This window comes from Papio anubis, chromosome 11 (genome assembly GCF_008728515.1).
Source record: "Papio anubis isolate 15944 chromosome 11, Panubis1.0, whole genome shotgun sequence".
Lineage (NCBI taxonomy): Eukaryota > Metazoa > Chordata > Mammalia > Primates > Cercopithecidae > Papio > Papio anubis.
This window is the reverse complement of record NC_044986.1, coordinates 54,923,496-54,950,020: the sequence shown is the minus strand read 5'-3', so window position 1 is coordinate 54,950,020 and position 26,525 is coordinate 54,923,496. Positions and strand designations below refer to the sequence as shown.

The 26,525-nt window shown below is 38.6% G+C and overlaps 1 protein-coding gene across 1 annotated transcript in view; it reads right to left on the bottom strand.

The window, feature by feature from the left end:
• Nucleotides 1-26,525, bottom strand: part of BICC1 (BicC family RNA binding protein 1) — a 326,785-nt gene that overhangs the window by 16,168 nt on the left and 284,092 nt on the right. The window contains 13 exon segments of the mRNA XM_021943438.2: nt 1,590-1,746; nt 8,379-8,533; nt 8,819-8,858; nt 12,161-12,326; nt 14,358-14,514; nt 15,097-15,229; nt 16,101-16,297; nt 16,794-16,824; nt 16,826-16,956; nt 18,786-18,972; nt 21,670-21,801; nt 25,393-25,644; nt 25,870-26,064. Of these exon segments, the coding sequence (XP_021799130.2) occupies nt 1,590-1,746; nt 8,379-8,533; nt 8,819-8,858; nt 12,161-12,326; nt 14,358-14,514; nt 15,097-15,229; nt 16,101-16,297; nt 16,794-16,824; nt 16,826-16,956; nt 18,786-18,972; nt 21,670-21,801; nt 25,393-25,644; nt 25,870-26,064 (1,933 nt within the window).

Sequence of the window (26,525 nt, the reverse complement as noted above, 5' to 3'; positions counted from 1 at the left end):
TTTTATTAATGTATCCTCCATCTTAATCCTGAACTTCAATTCAACTGAGTAGTACAGTCAATTTAATTATCCAATGTTAAATGAAGGGAAAAGAGATAAAGATAGAAAAAGAGAAGCACCAAATGAACGTATCTTGGGCTAGAGACTGGACATCATTTACACCCCTCCATCTGTGCCTGGCACCAGCCTGACTCTCAGCTCGATCATACTGTCAGTGGTGGGGTATCCAGCCAGTAACTAATGGGGAGTCTCCAGGCTACTATTGACAGTGCATTTAGGAATGAAATAGTTGACCGTGCTTTCTTATTTAGACTAGGCCAACAACCTGATTACTCCTTTCAAATCTGAGACTCCTGACAACACAGCTGACATGACTGATAGTAACGTTAACAACTGACTGTTACTGAGTGTCTACCATGCTCATCTAGATTGCCTTGCTTCAAAGTGTCTTCAAATATTCTGCATGTTTCAGGATTCCAAATGTGTCAAAAACCCTGAAAAAAGGCACTGGGGCATATCTTGTGATGACAATATCAGCTTTCATCTGTTTATATAGCCCAGAATTATGGTGCTGTTGTAGATAAAACAATGGGCTCATGCTGAGTCTCAGCCAGATTTGCTAAAAGTCAGAACCCCTATGCTGTAAGTTAATTTTTTTCCTGTTTATGCTAATTCAGCAACATCTTGTCCATTTACAAAATCAAACCTTGCTGTTCATCTTTAGTAGCTACCTGCTGGACAGTCTTTCTTCAGTGGTCTAAGATGCTAATTCAATCACATTTTTCTCAACCATTTTTTTTTTTTTTTTGAGACAGGGTCTTGCTCTGTCACCCAGGCTGTAGTGCAGTGGCTCAATTACAGGTCACTGCAGCCTCAAATTCCTGGGCTCAAGTGATCCTTCCACCTCAGTCTCCCACGTAGCTAAGACTACAGGTATAAGCATACCACCGCACCCAGCTTTTTTTTTTTTCAGTAGAGATGAAATCTCACTGTGTTGCCCAGACTGTTCTCAAACCCCTGGGCTCAAGCTATCATCTCACCTTCGCCTCCCAAAGTGCTGGGATTACAGGCAAGAGCTGCCATGCCTGGCCTCAACCACTTTCTTATGTCCTTGTCTTTCTGTTACCACCTGGATGCATGTGTGTACCTTACCCATTGATGCATTCTTTTCATAAACTTTTACTGAGCACCTACCTACTAGGTGTCAGTCCACTAGGCATTTGGGAAGAAATATTCAACAAGGCAGAGCATAACAGAATACCTGACATGTGGACACTTCATAAGTGTTTATAAAATGAACAAATACAGTCTCTGCTTTGTGGAGCACAAATTTCACAGGGAGATACACATAGGTAGATAAGTAATTACCCTTAGGTATGGCAAGTGCTAGAGTGAAAGCATGCACAAAATGGAGTGAGGGGAGAGAACCTCTCCTGCTTCACTGGGAGAAACGAGGATGGCTTCACAGAGGAGATGCCATGTGAATTACACCAAGCACTTGAAGTCAGAGAGGCCACAGTGCTACTCCGACCCAAATAAACATTCTAATCTGGGGATACCTAAAAGTGTACATAAAACACAAAGCTCACTTGATTTGTTTTGTTTACGCTTAGGGCTGCCAATAGAAGCTGCAAATTCACTATGACTTCCAGGTCCGATTCCATTTCGGTCTCTCCAGTTATCAGATTCACTTCCACTTCCCAAGTGCTCGCGACTGTTGGACCGTGAAAGGGACATCGATGAGCTCTGTAAACAGACAAAGCCAGATAAGGAAATGTTTAATCAGGTGGGTTTCTCAGGGTGGGAGGAGGAAAGAATCCACATGACACCACTGCCGTTTACTTCTCTTGCCAACCACTGCACTCGTGAGTGTTGACTCTCAGGAACGAAGGCTGTGAAACCTGCCTACAGCCTTTGCCCTGCAGCACCAAGGACACTTGGCAATTTACACAGTGAAGTCTTTCTCCTCCATTATGGGGAGTAGATTCTGAGGGAGAGTCCTGAGAGACCCCAGTATAAATGATCCCTTCTATAAAATTTGGAAGAGTGGATGCTGAGACTCCTTCCAATTTTGGAGACCACAAAGCAAATCTTCCACCTGGTAGAGCAAAAATTGTCTGCCTTGTATCACACAAGTAAGAGAAATGGTGATGTGGCAAAGCTGGCTTCTCAAAATGCTAATAGAGCCTGAGGTTGGAAGGGGAGCTGTCCTTTCCCCTGTGTTACCCTCCCCTAAACAAACAAGGATACAATCTCTCCAACAAATTAGATACCTGGAATAATTTATCTTTTTAAATTCTCCACAATAAAAACAAAAATAATTTAAAATTTGCACTGAACTTGCATTTATTCATCCTTTTATTTATTTTATCACTATATTATAGACACCCTACTTGGTATTACCTAGAGTATTAAAGTCAAGATTCTCTGATTTTCAAAGTATTATGTTCATTAGGTAATTCCAAGAGAATCCTTTACTGTTCACTCAATAAACTTACTTAATTCAATCTTGCAATGGCAAAAAGACAGCTCACTACGCCCTCCTTTAAAAATTTCTTTCTTTAGGGCATCCTGACACCCCAGGCCCCAGGTTTTCCACCTACCTCACTGTGTGTCCTTTGGAGGATCTTCCTATTTCACATTCTAAAATGTCAGATTACCCTGTACCTGGTCCTAGGATCTCTTCCCTTCCCTCTGTCTACTTTCTTGTTAAGTAATCTTAAGTCTTTTCAAAAAGTAATGACAATAGTGACTCCTAAATTTCTAACTCCAGATTTGACTTCTCTGTTGAAATTTAGAATCATAGGCCAGGTGCGGTGGCTCACACCTGTAATCCCGCACTGTGGGAGGCCAAGGTGGGTGAATCACCTGAGGTCAGGAGTTCAAGACCAGCCTGGCCAACATGGTGAAACCCCATCTCTACTAAAAATACAAAAATTAGCTAGGTGTGGTGGTGCATGCCTGTAATCCCAGCTACTTAGGAGGCTGAGGCAGGAGAATTGCTTGAACCCAGGAAGCGGAGGTTGCAAGAGCTGAGATCGTGCCACTGCACTTCAGCCTGGGCAACAGAGTAAGACTCTGTCTCAAAAAAAAAAAAAAAAAGAAAAAAGAAAGAAATTTAGAATCATAGAGGTGCCAGTCTGACACTGCCATTTTCCTGCCTGACAGGCATCTTAAATTCAGTGTGCTCGAAACCAAGTTGTTGTTACCCATCCCCATCAGCTACCTTCAAACTTATTCTTTCAGAATTCCTATATCCCAGCTAGTGACTCTACTACTTACCCAGCTGCTCCAGCCAAAAGTCATCCTTGGTTCCTCCTTTCCTCAATACAGTCAATCCCTCAGCAAGTTTATCAGTGTCATCTCTAAACACAGCCCAAGTCTGCCCACTTCTATACACCTCCACAATGTCCCAACTGCCTCCTTAAGGGCCATTTTAATTCTACTCTTGCTCCTTATCCCCCTATAATCCATTTTCCATAAAGCAACAAGACTGATTTCTTAAAATGCAAATGAAAACAAATATGCCTCTGTGTAAAGTCCCCTGACGTATTTCCACTGCGCCTTACCGTAAACTGACAGGCTCCATAATCCAGCCTCTGCCTCTCTGCAATCTCTTCTCTGATGCTTATGCTCCCCCACCCTACCCACCTCAGCTTCAGGAACTCACTGGCTGGTTCCAACTCTAGGAGATCGTGCCAGCTGTTCTCTTGGCCTACTACTCTTTCCCCATATCTTCATGGCCTTTTCTTGGCATCTAGGTTTTAGCTTGAATGTCATTTGCTCATAAGGTCTGCTTTATGATTACCCAGTCCTAAGCGGTTCTGTTTCGTACGTAACAGACTCTTGTTACCTACTGCCTTCTAGTTTGTGTTTCCTTCTACCCACAAGAAAGCTCCATCTGCGAAAGCAAGAACCTTGTATTGAAGCGCAGTATTACTAGTGTATAAAATTGTGTCTGGAACACATTAGGTGCTTAGTATTTGTGGAATTATTGAATTACTCTCAAAGACTCCTTTTCCTACAACTATGGGATACCTTTGCTAACTTCTGGGAATGGGTATAGGGAAATGAAGCTTTCTGAGACCCAAAACTGGCATTTCCAATGAAAGTAGCTTTATTATTTGTACATCTTTGATAAAATATCTTTAATATTTCTACTCCTAGATTTGTAAGATTTAAAATAATCGGACAACCTCGTTACTATCAGTGCTAGAGAAGTTGAAAACCATCTTTGATTCTCAATGCAGGTTTTTATTTGCTCCAAGAATATGTGACCATTACTCATGCTTTTAAGAGATGGATGGCAAAAAGGTAAAGAAAATCCCAAACCTCTTTGTAGCTGTACTGATGTGACACAGTTACTGCAGGTCAAAGCAGCCTTTTGTTTGACTTTTGGTATCCCAATATAATATAAGGGGACAGGGTCATATTTTAGAATCTTGGAGAAAACAAAAAAAGCTTGCAAGCGCCTGCTTCTTATCTAAGGGATCTCTTTGAAATAGATTAATTTCTCAAAGCTGCCCTAAAACTGGAAAAAAAATGTTCAAGTTGAGCTTCTCAATAATATTGAATACAGAGTTTGAAGTATCAGATTCTTGCCTCAAGCGAAGTTGCTACAGCAGGAAACATTTGGTCCGTGGCACACCGAGTGAGCAGCCCTCACCCATCAGGACCTATTGGTCAAACATGCTTGCTCTTTTTACAGATCGGCATTCTCCTTGTTCATTTGGCTTTATTTTTCTTTTGAAAAAGGAAAAAGTAAGAAAAAGGAAGGTGTTTTTAGCTACTCTCCAACTTAAAAATATTAGTGCCATAAGCATAGATGTGGTCTCTATTTTAATAAAAATCTCCCTCTCTACTTTTCCCCAGGCCCTTCCCCTCTTCCTAATCTATAGAGGCAATACTCGCCAGATGCCCTATTTCTGATCCTTCTGAGCCATGGAAGAATAAAGGAAAAGACACACACAGCCACTGCTGCAGAAAATCAGACCATGCTATGTGAGGGGCCCTTTCTTACATTTCAGAGAATTTGGGATACATGAGGAAAAGCTCAAGTCTAACTTATATACCAGGGAGAATCTAGAACACCATTCAGAAAAAAGAAAAAAAAAAAAAACCTGATCATATATTTCCATTAGTAGCACTTAAAGAGGCAGTGAAGAAAAGCATATTACATGGTTAATGTCCATGCTGGAATCCAGCAAGTCTCACCCACTCTCCCTCCCAAATTTCAATGTGAACACCAGCCAGGATGATGGGGCAGGCTAGCCCAAGATAGCCAAAGCAAGAAAAGCCATAGGAAGAAGTTCAACCATAGTGTCAGAGGCCCTGCACATTTCTGCCCAGAGAAAGTGATCTGTGATCTACCTGTCCTTGGGCAAGTGCTGGAGCAGAAGAGCTTTTTGGGCTCCTCTGCCTATTGCTGCCCTTATCCCTATAGGGTTACATCCCTTTACAGCAGTGTTTCCTGTGGGACACGCGCATCACAATTATACTAGGTTCTTGCTGAAAATGCAAATAGATACCTGCTTCTCACTCCCTACCTTTTGAGTGAGATCCTAGCAGAAGAGTCTGGATTATTATGCTCTCTGAGTGATTCTTATGTTCATAAAACTACGGCAACATGGCTCTAGATCACCACCCTTTGCTATGGACTCTCTTGGGTTAAATCATTAGGAAGAGGAGTATAAGTAACCTTAAGTAAGACACTTAGCCATTCTGGGCCCCTTTCCTTACTAGGAGTTTGTGGGGATTGAATAAAATTGTGGATGAACTAAATGAATGTGATTTAAGATAATTACTACTATTATCTTAAATTCTTATGTGTTCATATAATACCCTAAGATATTCCTTTGAATATAAAAAAACATAACTAAGTTGAGTGTGCAGAAATACTTCCACCAATGAGCATTCATAAACATAATTTCATCTTTCAGCAAGCCCTTGGTTTTCTTCAGGATAAAGTAAGTCCTCCACTGGAAATAGTAATAGCCACTCAATATCAGTAAGAACTGGCCAGGCGTGGTAGCTCACTCCTGTAATTCTAGCACTTTGGGAGGCCGAGGCAGGTGGACTGCTTGAGCCCAGGAGTTTGAGACCAGCCTTGGCAACATGGTGAAACCTAGACTCCACCAAAAATACAAAGATTAGCCAGTCTCATAACCTGGTCTTAAAATGAATAAGTAAATAGATTAAAATTTGAAAATGAAAAAATTTTTAAAAATTTTAAAGAACCTCATACATGTAATCCCAGCACTATGGAAGGCCGAGGTGGGCAGATCACTTGAGGTCAGGAGTTTGAGACTAGCCTGGCCAACATGATGAAACCCTGTGTATACTAAAAAAGAAAAAAAAAAATACAAAACTTAGCTGGGCGTTGTGGTGCGTGCCTGTAATCCTATCTACTTGAACCCAGGAGGCACAGGTTGCAGTGAGGCAAGATCGCGCCACTGCACTCCAGCCTGTGTGACAGAGTGAGACTCATAATAATAATAATAAAGTAAAATTTTTAAAATATCACTAGGCTGGGCGCAGTGGCTCACGCCTATAATCCTAGCACTTTGGGAGGTCGAGATGGGCGGATCACCTGAGGTCAGGAGTTCAAGATCAGCCTGGCCAACATGGTGAAACTCTATCTCTACTCAAATACAAAAATTAGCCAGGCATGATGGTGGGTGCCTGTAATCCCAGCTACTCGGGAAGCTGAGATGGGAGAATTGCCTGAACCTGGGAGATGGTGATTGCTGTAAGCGAGATCGTGCCACTGCACTCCAGCTTAGGGTGGCTGAGCGAGACTCCATGTCAATAATAATAATAATAATAATAATATCACTAAGAACTGACAACACACCATGCTAAACACTGGATGCCTTGTCCAATGCCCTTCTCAGCAGAACCTGAATGAGACACGGTTCAGATGAGTGAAGTCACTCGCCAAAGCTATACATCTGGTCAGTGGTGGTTATCAGAACCCTGCACTTGACCACTCCATTACTGAAACGAACATCATTTTCAACTTGTCCTACTGTTGGTCTTAGAAAGCAGAACTGAATGAGCATTTCTAAGGTAAATACTTCATCTATGAAACTATCAGAACACAGTCAACCTAGCACATTTTACTCTGTCAAAAGCAAGGATGGGCTGAAAGGAACAGCCATACCGTGCATCAGGTGAAACTCTAAGAATGAGCACAGCAGTTTTATGGTCCCTGCTAACAAAAGGAGATGTTTATTTTCTCTCTGTGTTATAATGGAAGAAAGAAGAGTGTACCTCCTAGAGCCTCAACATTTTTCATAATGGTTCCTACATTCTGCTGCTGAAGGTAACTTCAATCTTTAAAATACAGCCTGCCAGGCTACTACTATAACTCTGACAATGACATTCACAGGAGACTCTTTCTTTTAGTATTTCAATAGTATTTTCTTTTTGACTTACTCAAAAGAGACAAAGAAAAAAAAGCAGCATGTTTGCTTTTGTGCTTCATCAAGAGCCCAATTTATTACAAAGAAAATGGGTGGAGAAAAGGTCACTCTACAAACGCTAGTTATTAGACTAACAATTATGAAACCCTTAACCAATATTTGTTTTTTTGGCCTACAGTGCTCTCTCTGGTTGAACACTGTGACTCTTGGATTAATCATTTTCATCCATGTTTGGGTTTGTATAGTCTCCCAGCATCGTGCACATGTGCACGCTCTCTCGAGCCCCACCCCTACTCCCAAAGACTTAGAGCCAAAATCTGATACTTTGAAATGGAAAAGGCCTGCTTGGTGAATCACGTGTAGCCTGGCTGTGGAGTATGGAACTCTCCATCCCTTCCATATGGTAGGAATGCCAGCTTCCCAGTCTCACCCCGAGCAGGGCAGCCAACATCTGGGAAACATAAAAATTCTGGAGCACTTGTTTGAGATACTTCTTGCTGTGTTCTTGGCACATCTGAGCACACTGAATTTTTAACTCATATCTGAAAACCTATTTTTGTTGAATATTTGCCTTTTCCCCCTATGGTGACCTTGCTAGTGAAACCCTTGGATAAAAGGACTCTTTATACATTTTTATGGAATGTTACATCTGCCTTTTGCTTAATCTCAGCCCTATGCTTATCATTTATGACACATCCCACCCTCAACAAAAACACACATCTAAATTTATATCTCTTTAAGAGCTGATCAACAATCTTGAGAAAATACAGATAAAAGATCATAATACACAAGAGTGTATCAGTTTTATAACAGTATCTTTACAGGAATAGAAATAAAAACAAGTCACCACTAATCATTTTCCTTTAGGTACATAAAGAATGAGTGTGGGGAAGGACTGTCCTGTTTTGATGAGAGAACAGACAGGAAGAATGAGTAGGACATGACTCTACAAACCTCATAAGTGGTTGTCATTGTGGGCTTATAGGACACATGATTGGCCCTTCTCAACTCCTTGATAGTTTCAGCTGGCATGGATTTAGAAAAACCCAGACCACTCCAGGTATTTGTGGGCGTTCTGACCTCCGTCACCACTGGTTTCTTTAACATAGCTTTGGAAACAAAATAAAACCAATGCTTGGTATGTTTAGCGCATTTCTTAAATAAAATACTGATGATAAGTGTCATTTCTTTGATATTTGTGAAGAAATTATCACTGAATGTTATTTCTCAACACACCATTCAACAAAATGTATTCAGCAGAATTTATGCAACTTGAACCCAAATATTCTAGGTTTCTTTTTATGAGTTTTCAAGTTCTCAATTCATCATGAGTACTCAAAAAACATTTATGAGTGTACTAAAAAACAGTCAAGTGTTATTAGTGCATCATATACCTTTGGTGGCTAATAGCTTCTTCTGTTCATAGTCAAATGCCTGAAAATGAAACAGAAAATGCCTTTATTGACAGTCCCTCCAAATGTCATGCCATGGTTAGAGAACAAAGGTTTTGACTATGTTCCAAGAATCTGCCTGAGGCATACACCAAGCTTTGCACAATAATGTCACAGAAATCCAAGGTAAGTCTGTAAGTTTAAACATGCTTCCAACACTAATTAACGAGTAATAATAAATTACCACTTCTGACTTTAAGAGTTAGAATTTTTCCTTAAAAAAAGAAAAAAAAATCGAATTTACCATAAATACCTAGCACTCCAGAGCCAATGTCTGCTAGAGTATACTACTACTACTAATAATAATAATGCAAGTTTTGAAAGAATACATTTCCAAAATGCTGTTCTGTATCTATTGGCCCCCTTAGGGTCTCACAAATCCCCTCTTCATTTAGGTAAGCATGGCCTGAAATGGTATGATGTCAGGATACCTTAAGAAATTATTTAACCTAACTGGCATAGTCTTTGCTTTTGAAGTGAGATAAATGGCAGATGTCTAACTTTAATTTATAATGACATTAAGCAATGCCATAAAATTAAACCTAGTTACCGTTTATTGCACAGGGCTAGGATAGCACCATTGATTCATTCCATTAAAACTGAATGAATAACTATGATGTAGTCAAGTCTATGTGAGGACCAAGATAGATCATTTTGAAGAAAGTAGTGCAGATACAGCTACATTTCAAATCTTTTCTGAGAGTTATCAACTCTCCAATTTAGGAACTAGCTAAGACTTGACATAAGCATGTCTCAAAGGCCTAACAGAAGGACCAAGGACCAACTGGCAAGAGCTCTTTAACCAGAAAGACCGTATCATCATATATAAGGTACCTATATAATCTATGTCTGAAACAGGACATTTCTGAAGGTGAAATGTGCCATGAATAACAATTAGGCCAGGATAATAAAAGTAAACAGGGGCTGTCCCAGACAAACAAGGACATGTGATAACTAAAAACATAGCCATGTATCAGGAAAGCCAGATTTTTAGATAATATTTTTTATGAAGTTTTTACATCCTAAGACTAAAATGGTATTGGGAGTTAAAATCAAGTTTTAATTATTAATGCCTAAAGGCAAGGTATACAGAGAATCTAAATTTACTCGTTCAACAAATATTCATTGAGGGCCTACTGGTTAACGAGACTATGCTCAGCTTTGTGGAAGAATACAACAATGAATCAAAACAGCTTCGAGGACTTGCAGTTATTTTTTTTGTTTTGTTTTTTTTGAGATAGAGTCTTGCTCTGTTGCCCAGGCTGGCGTGCAGTGGTGCAATCTCAGGTCACTGCAACCTCCACCTCTCGGGTTCAAGCTATTCTTCTATCTTGGCCTCCCAAGTAGCTAGGACTACAGGCACCCACCACCATGCCTGGCTAATTTTTGTATTTTTAGTAGTGACAGGGTTTTGCCATGTTGGCCAGGATGGTCGATGGTCTCGAACTTCCAAACTCAGGTATCTGCCCACTTTGGCTTCCCAAAATTCTGGTATTACAGGTGTGAGCCACCGTGCCTGGCTGATTGGAGTCTCAGGAGGGTTGGGAAAGAGAAATAACTATAAAATAAATTAGAAACTGAGATAAGTATAAAAAGAGAGCTGGGGATATAGCACTCCAAGAGCAATCAGGAGATAGAGATCATTTTCAGCCAAGGAAATCAGGGAAATTTTTAATCTTTCTCTCTCTCAATGCTCAGTGAATATTATCATTGATTTCTTAGTGATTTTAAGAGTTAACTGTTCACTAACGACATAAATACATCTAATTAGGCTAAAACTCAAACATTAAGAACGTGCTCATCCATCCTAAAAGAAAGAAACAAGAAACTGGTTCACTGCAGGTATAAATTTGATGGAAAAGGTGACAAGAACCACAAGACAAAAACCATTAAAAGATTATAAAGGGGATTTGATATTTCTTAAATAAATTGTAATTCATATTAACTGAAAATACATCCACCAGAGAAAATGCAGTAAATGTCTTTTTTATTTATTTTTAATTTTTGAGACAGGGTCTCGCTCTTGTCTCCCAGGCTAGAGTGCAGAGGTGTAATCTTGGCTCACAGCAAACTGCCTCCTAGGCTCAGGTGATCCTCCCACCTCAGCCTCCAAGTAGCTGGGTCTACAGGTGCATGCTACCATGCCCGGCTCATTTTTTAGAATTATTCTGTAGTGATAGGGTTTCGCCATGTTGTCCAGGCTGGTCTCAAACTCCAGGACTCAAGCAATCCACCTGCCTCGGCCTCCAAAAGTGCTGAGATTATAGACGTGAGCCACCGTGCCCAGCCTTAAATGTCTTTTTTAAACACTGACACATTATAAAGGCAATGGCTTTTATTTTTTAAAAAAATCATAGAAAAACTTAGGAAAATGTTCCAATGCAAAGCATTAAAAAACAGACAAGGAGGACTAAACTGCAGATTGCACTGGAATTAAAGTAATATAGTTTAGCTCCATGAATTAATTTCTTTGACACATCTATGACAGCTTTTCTGTTCCTAGGATTTTGTGGAACGTTCTTCCTCTTTTTTGGTGGTGAAAGATAAAATAGGTAAGTCTACTCAGCAATTCTGGTCCGACATCAAATGTTTACAGACACCTCTAAAAGCACAAAGCACAAAATCCTTATTTTTCATATTGTCATCTATACGGAAATCAAATTTCTGCATTTTCATGGTCAACAGCGTATTCTGAGTAATTAGCCTAATAGTTTGAAAATGGATACATGGAAAGTTCCTATTGAGGAAGTTGTTTAATCACAAAAATTATTTAAAGGAAGTTGTCTTTTAATCATAAAACATCTGTGAACCAACACAATCATCAATAATATTCATCATCTACTTTCAAAGAACACTCCACATTAGTTATTCTCATAACTATCTTTAAATGGCACCAAACACATTTATCATCTTCATTACATAGAAAATACTATATCTATTTATCCAAGACTATGTCATGAAGCAATAATACTTAGAAATGCAGTCCTGCAAACTCATTTAAAATTTTTTTAAGTAACACATGAATAATGTTATTTGCATAAGATAGTGACACAGACCATTCTGCACCATTTTAAATATATTTTAAAGAATTCTCACTTAAGCTAAATACTGCTTTTCATTTTTAATGTTTATAGCAAACTGCTACCTATATATTTAAATTTCATTTTGAATGTAGCACAGAGGGAAAACCTAATTTCTGCACTACTGCTGAACACTCACTGAATTCTCCACACCAGAACCCAAACATGTGACATTTGAATGGCTTTCCAATTGTATTACCATTACCTGCATGTTGACGTATGATGACCGTGGGGCAAGGTGGGCCCTTTCGGAGTTTTGCTGGGCAGCTGCTGCCCTCTCTGCAGCGCGCTCACTCCCTGGAGCTTTCTTGTCAGCCAAAGGGCTTTCGGTAGCACTCAGTTCAGGGTCTGAGAGCAACCTGTCAGTGCTGCTGTGAAATAAGAGTATAGAATTTAACACTTCACTATATATACAAATGTACTGAATGTTTCCTATGTGCCACATTTACTATGCATGTTTATCACCATCAGCTATTAACATGTATTCTCTCATTTAATCCTCACAACAATGCTATGACACAGGTACTATTGTTATCCCCACTAGCGGATGAGGGAAGTACATTGTCCAAGATCATACCTCTAATGTGACTGGTAGAGATGGAATTTGAAATCGGGCACTTTGACTGTAGGGGTAAAGCTTGAAACTATTTCATGATGCACATTCAAACACAATATATACAGTATATGTGGTATACTGCATATGACATAGAGAGAATAGATGTACAGACGAGATTTCTAATTTTTATACATCAAGGAGATATCAATGATTCATGCATGCAAAGTCTAAACAGAGATCCAGTCAATTTGAAGGCATGCAGATGATCCAGTTCATGTGTATGAAATATGTATATGATATTGGTAACAAATAAATGTAGCAGATAAATAAATATTCTTCAAAGTCTGTTGAGGGGGACAGGCAGAACATACAAGTGCTTCTTACAATGAGCAGCAAATACGTGAATAACAACACATGATATGTACAGAATGCATACACCTCAGGTTCAAATCTAACTGCACCTTAAGCTCAAGTAAAACAGGGATTGCAATATCAATCAAGAACTGGTTTGTTTATTCATTCATGATTTTATTTGTTCAACTATTCAGCTGCTGTGCCAAGGGAATTTAGAGGAATTTAGAAAAGTACTTTTGGAATACAAAAAGAGGGATGGTGAACTTTGCTTGACAAAAGTTGACAGAGGCTACACAAAGGACATTTGAACTGGGAACTTAAGAGCATCTGCAAGTTATCTGGTGACAAAGGCCAGGAGAACAGCAAATCAGAGGGAAGAGCATAAGTAAAAGAAAGGAAGCATGCAACACAGACCACTGGTGGATTTGAAGCCAGAGTGTAACAAGATTAGACCTGTTTTTGAAAATAAATGGCTGGAGCAAAATAAAGGATAGCTCAAGCTAATAAAAGACTGGAGGCAGGGAGATCTTTCTGGAGGCTTCAGTTTAACCCAGAAGAGGATGATGAGAAGGTTCAGAACACACTCAGTGATGACAAGAATGGGTATCTATTTTAAACACTTCAATAGTTTCAAGGAAGTAAAACTGTTTCTCTAGTCTATAACAACATTAATTTGGGGTATCAGCACCATGTAAAGAAAAACACAGATAAAGGAGAACTGGACAACAGTGGGTAATAATGATTGACCAAAGAGTTTATAAAGGAAAATGGATTTTAGTAAGAATGGGAAGAAATAAAACTATGTATGCTAATCTTTGCATAAAGACACTCTAGAACGGTGTACCAGGAACTAATAAGACAGCAGAGGAAATCAGGTGGACGGAATAGGTGGGAACAAAACCTTACACTGTAGAAACTGCCCAAAATACATGGAGAAAAAAAAAAAGAAAGAGTAAGGATGACACACTTTAACTGTGCTATGGTAAGGAAGAATTATATTTAATATTTAATACAACTTATGCATTTATAACCAAAGTGATTTGGAATAAACAAAGTCATGATAATGTCAAGCATTTATTTAAAAATTTGCAATTAACTACCTTGGGAAAAAAGAGCCATGTAAGGAAGAAATTCAAAGCCAAATGAGGGAGGATTCACAGTGGGAAAATTTCTAACAGCAAAAATCAGAGAATAAAAATGGCTCTGCTGATTACTGAAGAGCAGAGAGAATGCTACAGTTTCAGAGTAATACAGATGGTTTAGAGGACACAGATATAAATCAATTCATTAAATGGGGAAGGGACTACAGAGAAGAAAGAGAAGGGTGAAAATTATCAGATATTATTCCTTAATATTTTTTTAAAAGATAAAATGAAAACACCCATGGATGAGATCAAACATGACTTGAATCCAAGAGTACTAACTATAGAGTTGAGAACAAATATACGTCATTTCAAAAAATCAAGGACTCTTTTAAGATTAAAATACATACTGTAAGTGTGAGTTTTTCGTGCCTTGCAATAGTTCTACTGTCTGCCTTTTGGCACAGGAAACCTTGGAGGAACACATCATCTGTTTCAAGTCACCAGCATTCCCAGAATGGGAAGGACTTCGAGGCATGCCTACTTCAACAAAAGCATCATTACAACCTGCAGAGGAGAAGAAGAAAAAGTGAAATACCTAAACAACATCACCTTCCAACTGACAATTACCTGCAATGGAAACAAATCAGAACCCTACTCTGGAGACATGATTAACCTGACAGAGACCTCTTTCATCTGCAAAGAGAACACCTTAACAAGTTCAGGGTGTCACAAAACTCAATTTGAAGAGAAGACCCGCATATATTTATATATTTTAAAGATTTGGGGGAAAGGGTAAAAAAGGTTATAAAAAGATACTCTACTTGGGGGAAATATCTCTCTCTATATATAGATATATATCTCACATTTAGTAAGTTGATGCTTTTCTGCTACACAATTACCTTCACTTTAATTCAGGAACTTACAATGTAATGGGGAAATGATTCTTTCTGTGGAAAGTGCTTTTCAGTTAATCTTTCACCATTCTCTTTGAAATTTTATTCAGGATGTTGTCTTTCCACATAATTGAGGTAGGATGAATCATAGCTGTTTAGCAAAACCAACTCAAAATCACTGCATAGACTCTCTACAACCTCCTTTTTCCAAATAACAAACCAAAATGAATTTCAGAAGGATACAGTTCCCGACCTTCAGTGGGGCTTGATTTGGGAGATGTCTGCTCAGACCCACTTGTCTGGATGGATGGATCACTGTGATTTGCACTCAGCACTTTTTCTCCAAGTGATGAAGTGGATATTGCACCATATTTTATATTTGGAGACTAAATAATAATAGAAAATAACATATAAATATGGTCACAATTTTACAGAGAGTCTAATCAAGAACACAATCCCATTTATAACAGCCACAAAAAAGAAAACCACTCTGAAATACTTCTAACCAAGGAGATGAAAGCTATCTACAAGGAGAACTACAAAACACTGCTGAAAGAAATCATAGGTGATAAAAACAAATGGAAAACATCCCATTCTCAGGGATCAGGAGACTCAATATCATTAAACTGGCCATATTGCCCAAAGTAATATACAGATTCAATGCTATTCCTATCATACTACAAACATCATTTTTCCCAGAAATAGAAAAAACTATTCTAAAACTCATATGGAACCAAAGAAGAGCCCAAATAGCCAAAGCAATCTTAAGCAAAAAGAATAAAGCTAGAGGCATCACACTACCCAACTTCAAACTATACTACGAGGCTACAGAAACCAAACAGCATAGTACTGGCATAAAAAAATTGACATATAGACCAAGGGAACAGAATGGAGAATCCAGAAATAAAGTTGCACACCTACAACCATCTGATCTTCAATAAAGTTGGCAATAACAAGCAATAGGGAAAGGAATCCATGTTCAATAACTGGCGCTGGGAAAACTGGCTAGCCATATACAGAAGAATGAAACCAGACCCCTCCCTTTCACCATATATAAAAACTAACTCAAGGTGGGTTAAATATGCAATTTCCCCATGTAACAAACCTGCATATGTGTCCCCTAAACCTAAAATAAAAGTTGCAAACAATAAATAAAACTCAGTTTAGGCGAAAGTTTAAACATGTTTTAACTTTACCAGGGGTTTATCTCTTACAAACAGCAGAGATCACACACACATTCTAGCAGAAAGCCATTACCTGTGCATGTCCATTTAAAGCAGCAGAGATTTTTTTGCCTTCGGTCTGCATACTGTTGATATGGACATCAACAGGAGTCAAGCCAGGAGGGGGAGATGGAGCCGTGTGCCCATAGGTGGGCACTCCAGACAACAAAATATTAGTTAATGTGGCTTGGGCAGTAGATGGAATCATAAGGTGTGGTATAGCAGAAAAACCTACAACAACATTTTATGATGACAGATATTAGGAAGAAACTCAGATTCAACTATTATTTTTATTAACAATAAAAACATCATTTTTTGTTGCTGCAAGTTCAGGAAAGAATTCAATTTTGACACCTCCGTAAACAGAGGTACTATTTACTGTAAAAACACAAAAGAGTGTTAAAATGGGACAACACCATAGAGAATGTCTTATCCAACCCTCTCATTGTACAGATGTACATGACTACCAGCAAGTTACTCCAACTAGAACCTAACTACCAGGTCTGCTTATCACATCTGAAGATGGTATTTCACTTGTATGAAAAAGTCAAACTGCTTTGCTGCGCTTCATTTTAACTAATTGACGTATCAGGGAATTTCCGTTTCAATGGAGTGTGCTTTGAACTCTAATTTTGCCCTAAGAAAACTGAGTCATTAGTAAATTTTATTTAAAAGACTGGTAACACCTAAGAATACACACCTTGGAATATACTTAAATGATACTGACCTGTGGCACTTGAAGTATTAGCAAGTGGGGGGGGCCCATAATGTGGGGCTAGGTGTACCAGAACTTGGACTTTGCAAAGGACTGACTGAGCTATTAAGAGCATTCAAGAGTGAGTTTGGGGTTGTTGAAGTGTTCAGAGATAAGGTGGTGGGTCCCAAAAGACCTGTAATAAATGAATATATAAAGTCAATTCACATAAATTTAAGATTTTAAAATAGACATGGCATGAATATTGCCATTAGTAATGCACAATGATATAATCTGATATTTTCTAAATACAAAATATGGATGACAGATTTTCTTTCAAATATTCACATGAATTTTGCATCATAGAGCTCCAAGAGAGGAAGCAGCTTATCCACAAACAGTTGCTATCAGAAAATGGAAGATAGGTGTGCCCAGACCAGGATGGCAGTTAGGGTCACTGAACATTACCAGGTGCTTTGCATTCATGTCAGCTACCCAGGATGAACAAAATTCTGCTCAAGTGGAGGCTCATTTTCATTCTTCTGCATAACTCATTTGTCATCCGCTTACAAACCCTTTTCAAACTACTCACATGTAGCAGCAACTAGGGAATGCTTTCCTGTGGTAGGATAGATTTCCTATTTGTCCCCGTTACAGATAGGGTAGGCTATCAGAACAGTTCCTAAATGTATCTCAAAACATATACATGAATTCTCTGGGCCCCATCTCAATGATGATAATTTTCTCAGAAAAAAATGCTGGTTTTTTTTGTTGTTGTAAGGAGTCAATGCTTGATTTAAATAATGAAATTTTCCTTTAGGCATTTAAAATATGTTCTGGAATGATATGTGGATTTGTATACAAGTTTCCAGGAATACATATAAAGCATAAAGTGTAACAGGATAGGTATAATAATGAAAACATTTTAAAAACTCGGTTACTGAATCTTTGCTCACTTGTTTTCTCTCTAGTGCAAGATGAACTCGGTTCCTGCTAAGTTACCTAATTGGCATTTCCTGACTCACAGTCATTGCTATGTTATTATGTCTGTTCAGGTCCCAGTGGAAGGAACAACTTTGGTAGATTAGGGGCCAAGATTAAAAAAAAAAAAAAAATCTTTCTTTAATGATGTCTAGGCAGGGCTACTTGGAAAATCAATCATATAAGAGTATTAAATTTCTTAAAAGTTAAAAGCAGGAATAGCTATTAGAAAAAAAAATGTTAAAGACAGCTGAGAGTATTCTTTTTTGTCTCAAATCAACACTGAATGCCCCAGGGTGATTTGCTAGGAGTACTGATTAAGGAAAACAAATGCAACTGAGAAATGTGCAAGAAAGAAGGGAATCTAGCAAAACTGTAATACAGCAGCTAACTTCAGCCTATAAAATAGCAGTCCACAGATGAGGACGTAAATATCACCATGACTATTAAGCAGCTCATTCTACTTTCTTAACTAAAAGCTCTGAGATGATGATGTTTGTTCATTCTTCTATTTTCTATTCCTCACGTTAGACAGAAATACAGGTCTGACCTCAGACTAGATTTCCTTTGTGTCTGGGTAAGGCAGGTCTAACCACTGGAGATACAGGTTCTGCTTATTTTCACCCCCCTCCCCACCCCTCATACAGATTTGCAATTACTTTTTAAAAAGCAAACTGGATAATCTTTATCTCTAGGGACTGACGGCAATATTGCAAATGCAAGAGAGAACAAACATAAATTACAGTCAGCATGCTTACTGCAATCTCAATGGCATTCTTAATTTAGAACCATCACAGCCACTGAAAATAAAATAGTCAGACCTTGATTATTTATGCAAACATGGGAAGAATCTGGGTAATAAATCCACAGAGACTAAGAAACCCCAAAATAGATTGATTCAGGCTGTATGGCTTTTCACCTGATCTTTGAGTCCGAAGGAAAAAAAAAATAGCCTTTAAATGTAGACCCAAATGGTAGAAAGAAAGGGAACCAGATAAGCATTTCCCCAGTGACTGAGACGTGCTGTAATAATAAATTGTATACCTAGTCCAGTGAGTCCAAGGCCTGCTGAAGCTAAGATATCCAGGCTGGGACATGCCAGGCCGGCAGGGCAGGATGCTGGGGATGGACTGGTTGCTATGGTAACCCCACTGCTTTCAAGTCCGAGGAGACATTTCCTTGCTTCATACATATTTAAGGCATTTCGCTCAACACTTTTCACAATCACAGACTATGGAAACACATAATGGGGGAAAAAAAAAGTGACATGCAAGTAGTCTACAATGAATGGGGGAGGGGAGGGAGGTGGAAAATGAATACGCTAATAAGAGTTCCACTCAGGGGACATATCAATGCTGCTTTTAAATCATCTGCAAATCCTAACCACTTAGTGCTTAAGTTTAATCCTTCTGGTAAAACCCTACATTATTAGTTACCATTTATTGGGCATGTTCTGGGTTCCAGGAGCTGATAGTAGCTGCATATATGTTCCCATTCTCAGCAAAACCTCATAGAATGGGAATCATTATTCATATTCAGTGAAGTTAAGGGACTTAGCCAAGGTCATGGCATCGCTGTGAAGGGGCAGCAAGAGGATGGGAACTTGGGTTCCCTTTTTATAGCCTCTCATCTTTACACTAAGGCTTTCCCCTTGCATCTTGTCGTTACATACCAAATCAAACTTGTGACCACATACAAACTGCATAATCATCATCACTTATGTTTGACATTTACGGTTTACTAGTTAGCTAATAGACCTTGAAGTATGACTATTCCTCATTGGTGACATATCTATGGCAAAGCTTATGGTAAAATTTCTAAATAATAAATCATTTTTCTTCCTCAATGGACTCATCTAGAAAATCTGAAATGTGAACTCAAAGGGGAAAGCCCTCAATGGACCAAAAACAAAACAAAAATCGTGGCTGAGAAAGTAGTTAAAGCAGAGTTAGAATGGTGGCCATTTGGGCATAATTAAAAGGCCCTGGGATGCTGCAAGGCTTTGGAGTTCTCATTTACAATCTATTTTTCTCTGACTTCTGCTAATTTCTTACTGAACTCCTGGAATTCTTCTGCCTGTCCATCTTAATATGCACAAGCTCTGTAATGTCTCTCCTATCTTTATCTTTTAGTCCTGGGATCTACAGTGACTCTGGTCAACTCAAATTAGTCACACATGAAGCTTCACGATACATAAAATTAACGTCCTGTTCCCTAACTTTAAACTCACTATATCAAGTTCACTTAGAATCAATGCTATCTTTTCCTTTAAAGTTTTCTTTTGGAGAAGGCAAGATCATTTTTCTTCAGTTGGACAGCGATTACCACATTATTTACACATGCCAAATTATATAAAGTACTTATTATATATACACCATTCTATACATATAAGATTTATAGTTTCAGAATTTTAGTGTTATTTTCTTGTTTCTGATTTTTGTTAAATAAAGAGAACATTTCCCTTGTTTACTTTATTCCATTTTCCTTTCTATTGCCCCAAAGGCAACTCATCATGATTTTTGCGTGCATCCTTCTAGACAATGCTTTGTACTTAAAACTGTATAGACATACATATACACAAAAATGCTGCCATTGAGTACATACTATGATACAACATACTTTTTTTACTCAACACCATTCTCGTGTTGACTCCTGTTTTCAGAGAGTATAATCAGAAGTAGAACTGCTGCAGGTAGGGGAATCAATATTTTAGAATAATGAGATGATCAGAAATTGCTCTTCAAAGTGGCTGTGCTAGTTTAAACAACAATTCTAATGTAGAAATATTCATCCTTCCTCATTTTTACTAGCACTTAATAAAAGATTTATTCTGGGCTGGGCACAGTGACTCACACCTGTAATCCCAGCACTTTGGGAGGCCGTGGTGGCTGGATTGCTTGAGCTCAAGAGTTCAAGACCAGCCTGGGAAACATGGCCAAACCCCATTTCTACAAAAAATACAAAACTAGCCGGGTGTGGTGGCACATGCCTGTAGTCCCAGCTACTTGGGAGGCTGAGGTGGGAGAACCACCTGAGCCCAGGAAGTCGAGGCTGCAGTAAGCCATGATTGTACCACTGTACTCTAGCCTGGGCAAAGAAGTGAGACCCTGTCTCAAAAAAAAAAAAAAAAAAAAAAAAAAAAAAAGATTATTCCATTAAATTTTTACTCTACATGTAGTTACTGAAATTTTACAACACTCTGAGGAGAGGTTCCAAGAACGCTGAACTTGAGACAGTTCAGTCCTTAAAGTATTTACAAAAAAGCACAGGCACCTCTTCTTTAACTCTCCAGGTTGAGCAGGAGACGGCATATAGTAAGTAGTCTAAACAATTTCTGAATTACACTGGGTATGTACACAAACACACACACACACACATACACATACAACATGTAAGTAGCCTTATCAACTCTCGGGTAACTTAGTAAAGCCTCAAGTTACCAGATTCCAAATTAAGAACAAATGTTCTTTCCTTCTCATTTAAATATGGAAAAATAATGGTTACTCTAAATGGACTCCAAAAACCAACACGTATATAAAGAAAATGATGATCTATAATGAATACTGTCACAAATTTATATTAGATAACTAAATATATAATGACATATATAAGTTGAGTATCCCTTATCTGAAATGCTTGGGACCAGAAGTGTTTTAGATTTGGGGTTTTGGGGGATTTAGGAATATCTGCACTGGTTGGGCATCCCTAATATTAAGGTCGAAAATCTTAAATGCTCCAATGAGCATTTCCTTTGACTGTCATGTCAGCGCTCAAAAAGATTCAGCTTCTGGAGCATTCTGGATTGGGAATATTCAACCTGTATAGAGTAATAGTTTCAAGTATATGCAAATACATATTTGTATGCAAAATAAAACTATACAGCATATGATATGATACATAATTCTCTGGGTCTAGACTCTGAACCAACCTTGCTTGGCTGTTTGGGCTTTGGTTTAATACTGATGAAGACATCAAGCTGTTCCATCAACTGCGCAATGAACTGTGGATCTACTTCAATTTCTTCCTTCATATCAAACATCAACACAAGAGGAAGACAACCCTAGAAAATGTCACAATAGAATGTTTAGGAGGTAAAAATTTAATCACTAAAACACCTGATAATTTAATATGCCTGCAAATCACGCAATATTTTACAGATTTAAAGACTAAACTGAAGTATTAGAGTTAAATTATGTAAGTTCACATAGCTTGGAGGACAGGTGTGGCATTAACGTTGAGGGGGAGAAAATCATTTTTGGATGACAAAACTATACGTCTTAAGTTTCTGTTTTTGGCTCCAGATTATTTTTATCCACTGTGCACCTTGGAAAATTCCTTTCTTCTCTAACTTCAGTTTTGTTAGTTACACTAGAAACTAGATTCTCAACTATATCAAGGGTACTAATCTTTGCTTTGCTCAATGACTTCCAGTGGTAGCTTTTGATTGTATATTGAATGAAAACTAAACATGATCAAGCATTTAAAGAGTTCTGCATTTTAGCCCAGACTTGCTTGTCCAACCACAGGTCTTTGTCTGTATGTCTTCCCCTTCCTCCAGGTTAGGCCAACCTCTCAATAATCCTTTAAGAGGATCTTGTACTTTGGTATCTTAACTCAGGGGTCCCCAACCTTTTTGGTACCGCAGACCGGTTTCATGGAAGACAATTTTTTCATGGACCAGGGGAGGGGGAGGGAAGGGGGGATGGTTTCAGATGATTCAAGCACATTACATTTATTTGGCACTTTATTTCTATTATTATTACATTGTAACATATAATTAAATAATTATACAACTCACCATAACGTAAAATCAGTGGGGGCCCTGAGCTTGTTTTCCTGCAACTAGACGGTCCCATCTGGAGGTGATGGGAGACAGTGACAGATCATCAGGCATTAGATTCTCCTAAGGGGCATGCAACCTAAATCTCTTGCATGCATGGTTCACGATAGAGTTCATGCCCCATGAGAATCTCATGCCACTGCTAATCTCACAGGAGGTGGAGCTCAGGCGGTCATGTGAGCAATGGGAAGCCCCTGTTAACACACATGAAGCTTCCCTTGTTCACCTCCTGCTGTGTGGTCTAGTTCCTAACAGACCACTGACCAGCATTGGTCCGGTCCGTGTCCCAGGGATTGAGGACCCGTCTTAACTCATCAAAGGCATCTTCACCAATATAAATCCTACTTAACCTAATGCAGCTTAAACCTTCACTCCTTCCTGGAGTAAATTGTTAGTATTGTCCCTTCTTTTAACTATCTCATTTTTTAGATTTTTCTTTTCTCTAATGCTCTTTATACAGCCTCTGATCTACTGAGTCCAGGAACAATGTAATATACTTTCTCTGATGCACAGAATTTCCAGTGTTAGCCCACTGGGTGCTGGAATTTGTAAATGTGTATCAGGAGAGGTTACCATTAAGCATACTAGGATTAAAATGAATTACTAAGCTGGGAACCGTGGCTCATGCCTATAATCTCAGCACTTTGGGAGGCTTAGGTGGGTGGATCACTTGAGGCCAAGAGTTCGAGATCAGGCTGGCCAACAGAGTGAAACCTCACCTCTACTAATATTACAAAAATTAGCTGGGCATGGTAGCACACGACTGTAATCTCAGCTACTCCGGAGGCTGAGGCATGAGAATCACTTCAACCCAGGAGGCAGAGATTGCAGTGAGCTGAGAACACACTACTACACTCCAGCCTGAGCAACCGAGTGAGACCCTGCCTAAAATAAAAAAAGAAAAAGAAATAAAATACTATGCTTCATTTCTCCTGTGGAAGAAAGTGATTTTTTTTTTTTTTTTTTTTTAATGGAGTTTTGCTCTGTCGCCCAGGCTGGAGTGCAGTGGCGCGATCTCGGCTCACTGCAACCTCAGCCTCCGGGGTTCAAGCAATTCTCCTATCTCAGCCTCTCGAGTAGCTGGGATTACAGGCCTTCACTACCAGGCCCAGCTAATTTTTGTGTGTATTTTTTAGTAGAGACGTGGTTTCACCATATCGGCCAGGGTGGCCTCGAACCCCCGACATTGTGATCCGCCTGCCTCAGCCTCCCAAAGGGTTGGGATTACAGGTGTAAACCACCGTGCCTGGCCAGAAAGTGATTTTTATAAGAATAGTGCTATACAACATGGTGATGGTATTTAAAGTATGGGTTAAAGCCTTTTAATTTCTCCCTCAGTTATTTCAATGTTGTGCCATAATATGTGTCATTATTTTTGGCAGGTATGGTCAAAGTGTAAATGTGGATTAATAACCGTAGAGAATATTTGAAAAATTTCACTGAACTAAAAAAATAACATCGAAAGAACTTGTAAAGCAGAAAAAAAATGAAGATTAATTACAACAATTCTGGGATATAAATATAAATCTGACTTGTAGTACAGTATATTAAAAATAACCTGAGAAAATAAGGTTGGCTAAAAAAAATCAATCACAACAAATTTCTTAAAATCATGGATTACAATCTTATTAATGATTCCAACAAGTTCTCATCTGTCAGAGGAATGGACTCAACAATAAAAACTTAGATTTTCTGAAAGTTTCTCAAAAATAAACTCTGCAAGTTAATAATACTAAATGTCACACCTGAAGCTTACTGATTCAAATGCCACTAAAGGTCAAGCACTGAATGAGAGAATACAATGGTGTTTTTAATACAAATATTTGTGAGCCCAGCATCACGTCCATCCATTTTGTTACTATATGATCAATCCATACACTGGGATATTTCATTTCATCTCATTTCATTTTTCATTTATTTCGTTTTTGAAATGGAGTCTCCCTCTGTTGCCTAGGCTGGAGAGCAGTGGTGCCATCCGGGCCTACTACAACCTCTGCTTTCTGGGTTCAGGCGATTCTCCTGCCTCAGCCTCCTGAGTAACTGGGATTACAGGCGTCCATCACTATATCAGCTAATTTTTATATTTTTAATAGAAACAGGGTACTATGTTGGCCAGGCTGGTCTCGATTTTGACCTCAAGTGATCTGCTCACCTTGGCCTCCCAAAGTGCTGGGATTACAGGCATGAGGCGCCACGCCCAGTCAAGGGGTTTTAAACAAATATGGGAAGGATAGAAATATTGCAATTATAAATTAGAAGTAGTAAAGTAGTATTGAATTATAACATATAACTTGGCTTTTCTTCCTTCAATAAGTGACACTCCAATTTGTGGCTTAAATAGTATTTTTTAATTGTATCAAAGAATTATGAAATATATAAATGTTTTGGGCTGAAAACATTTGTCTTTGATGGTGAAATTTAAATAGTATTTTTACTTTTCTGTTTAAACAGAGGACTTTTTTTTTTTTCTCCAAATACAAACTGCACACTAATATTACAGGTCAGATGAAAACAGTCACCTTCCATCTTTGCCACAAAATGCAGTCAATTATCTCACTATAATGTCTTCCATGTTTAGTCTAAGTTAAAAAGAAAACACTGAAATAAAATTACATATGCAATGAAATTGAACCTGTTGAAGCACTATGAACCTTACTCTTCTAGTTTATTTCCTTTTAGCAAGAAACTTCCTTATTTGAGGAGGCTTCCAAAGCGCTTTCCTAAATATCACATTAGTACACTGGGTGCAAAAACATGCACTGTATCCAAAGAGGTTTAAAAACATTGTAACACTTATTTCAGTAACCTTACCATGAGATATTGCCTTGCAAGACAGACAGACTCAATAGTGCCCTGGAGGTAGACGGTGGATTTCTTTTGTGGATTACTGGGATCAGGAAAGTGGATCTGAGCACCTGTTCTCTGCATGATATGTTTGATGTTGCTCCCATTTCGACCCATCATAAAGAGATGATGTTGAGCTGCAATATCTAGTTGTGTGCTCACAGGAATAGCTGATGCTAAGCTCCCAGCAAGATGTTCTAAAAGCATGGCAGTTCCTTCCTAAGAGAAAAGGGTGGGAAGGAAATCATCCTATACATTAACTACCTATATAGAGGCAAAGATTCCATTGCATTTCTAACAGCTATGGAAAAATACAGCATATTCTGCAAACCAAAATGTAGAATGAAGGAAAATTCTAGAAATCAAATTAGTCTAATATTCTTTAAAAATAAAACCCATATAATTTGTAGAGACAGGATGTGCAGAATTATCTGAATAATTTACCTTCACAGCACTAGTGTTATTCTGAGACCCTCGTACTATGACAGTAGCACCATACATTCGGGAACGCTGTTTAAATGATACTGAAATATTGTACGTTTGTGATATATGCTGAATAGAGGGGGAATTAGGATCAGGAACTGGTTGAAGAATTCCAGCAATTGGTAGCTCAAACATCAGCACCAAAGGAAGCAGCTCCTAAAATGAAATGACGAGAATCCAAAGCAGAGAGTTAAAGCATTAGACATTCAGACATGTGTATCATTCATTGATTCTTTTCTGAAGATGGATTTTAAAACATAAACTGCCCTTATAGATATTAAGTTTAGCTACATTATATAAAGTTTTTTTTTTTCCTTTTTTTTGAGTCAGAGTCTTGTTCTGTCACCCAGGCTGGAGTGCAGTGGTGTCATCCCAGCTTACTACTGCCTCAACCTCCTAGGCTCAAGTGATCCTCTCACCTTGGCTTCCTGAATAGTGAGACTACAGGCATGTGCCACTGTATCTGGCTAATTTTTAAAAATGTTTTGTAGCCACAGACGGGGTCTTGCTATATTGTCCAGGCTGGTCATGAACTCCTGGCCTCAAGTGATCCTCCTGCCTTGGCCTCCCAAAGTGCTGTGATTACAGGTGTGAGCCACCACAACTGGCCTACAAGT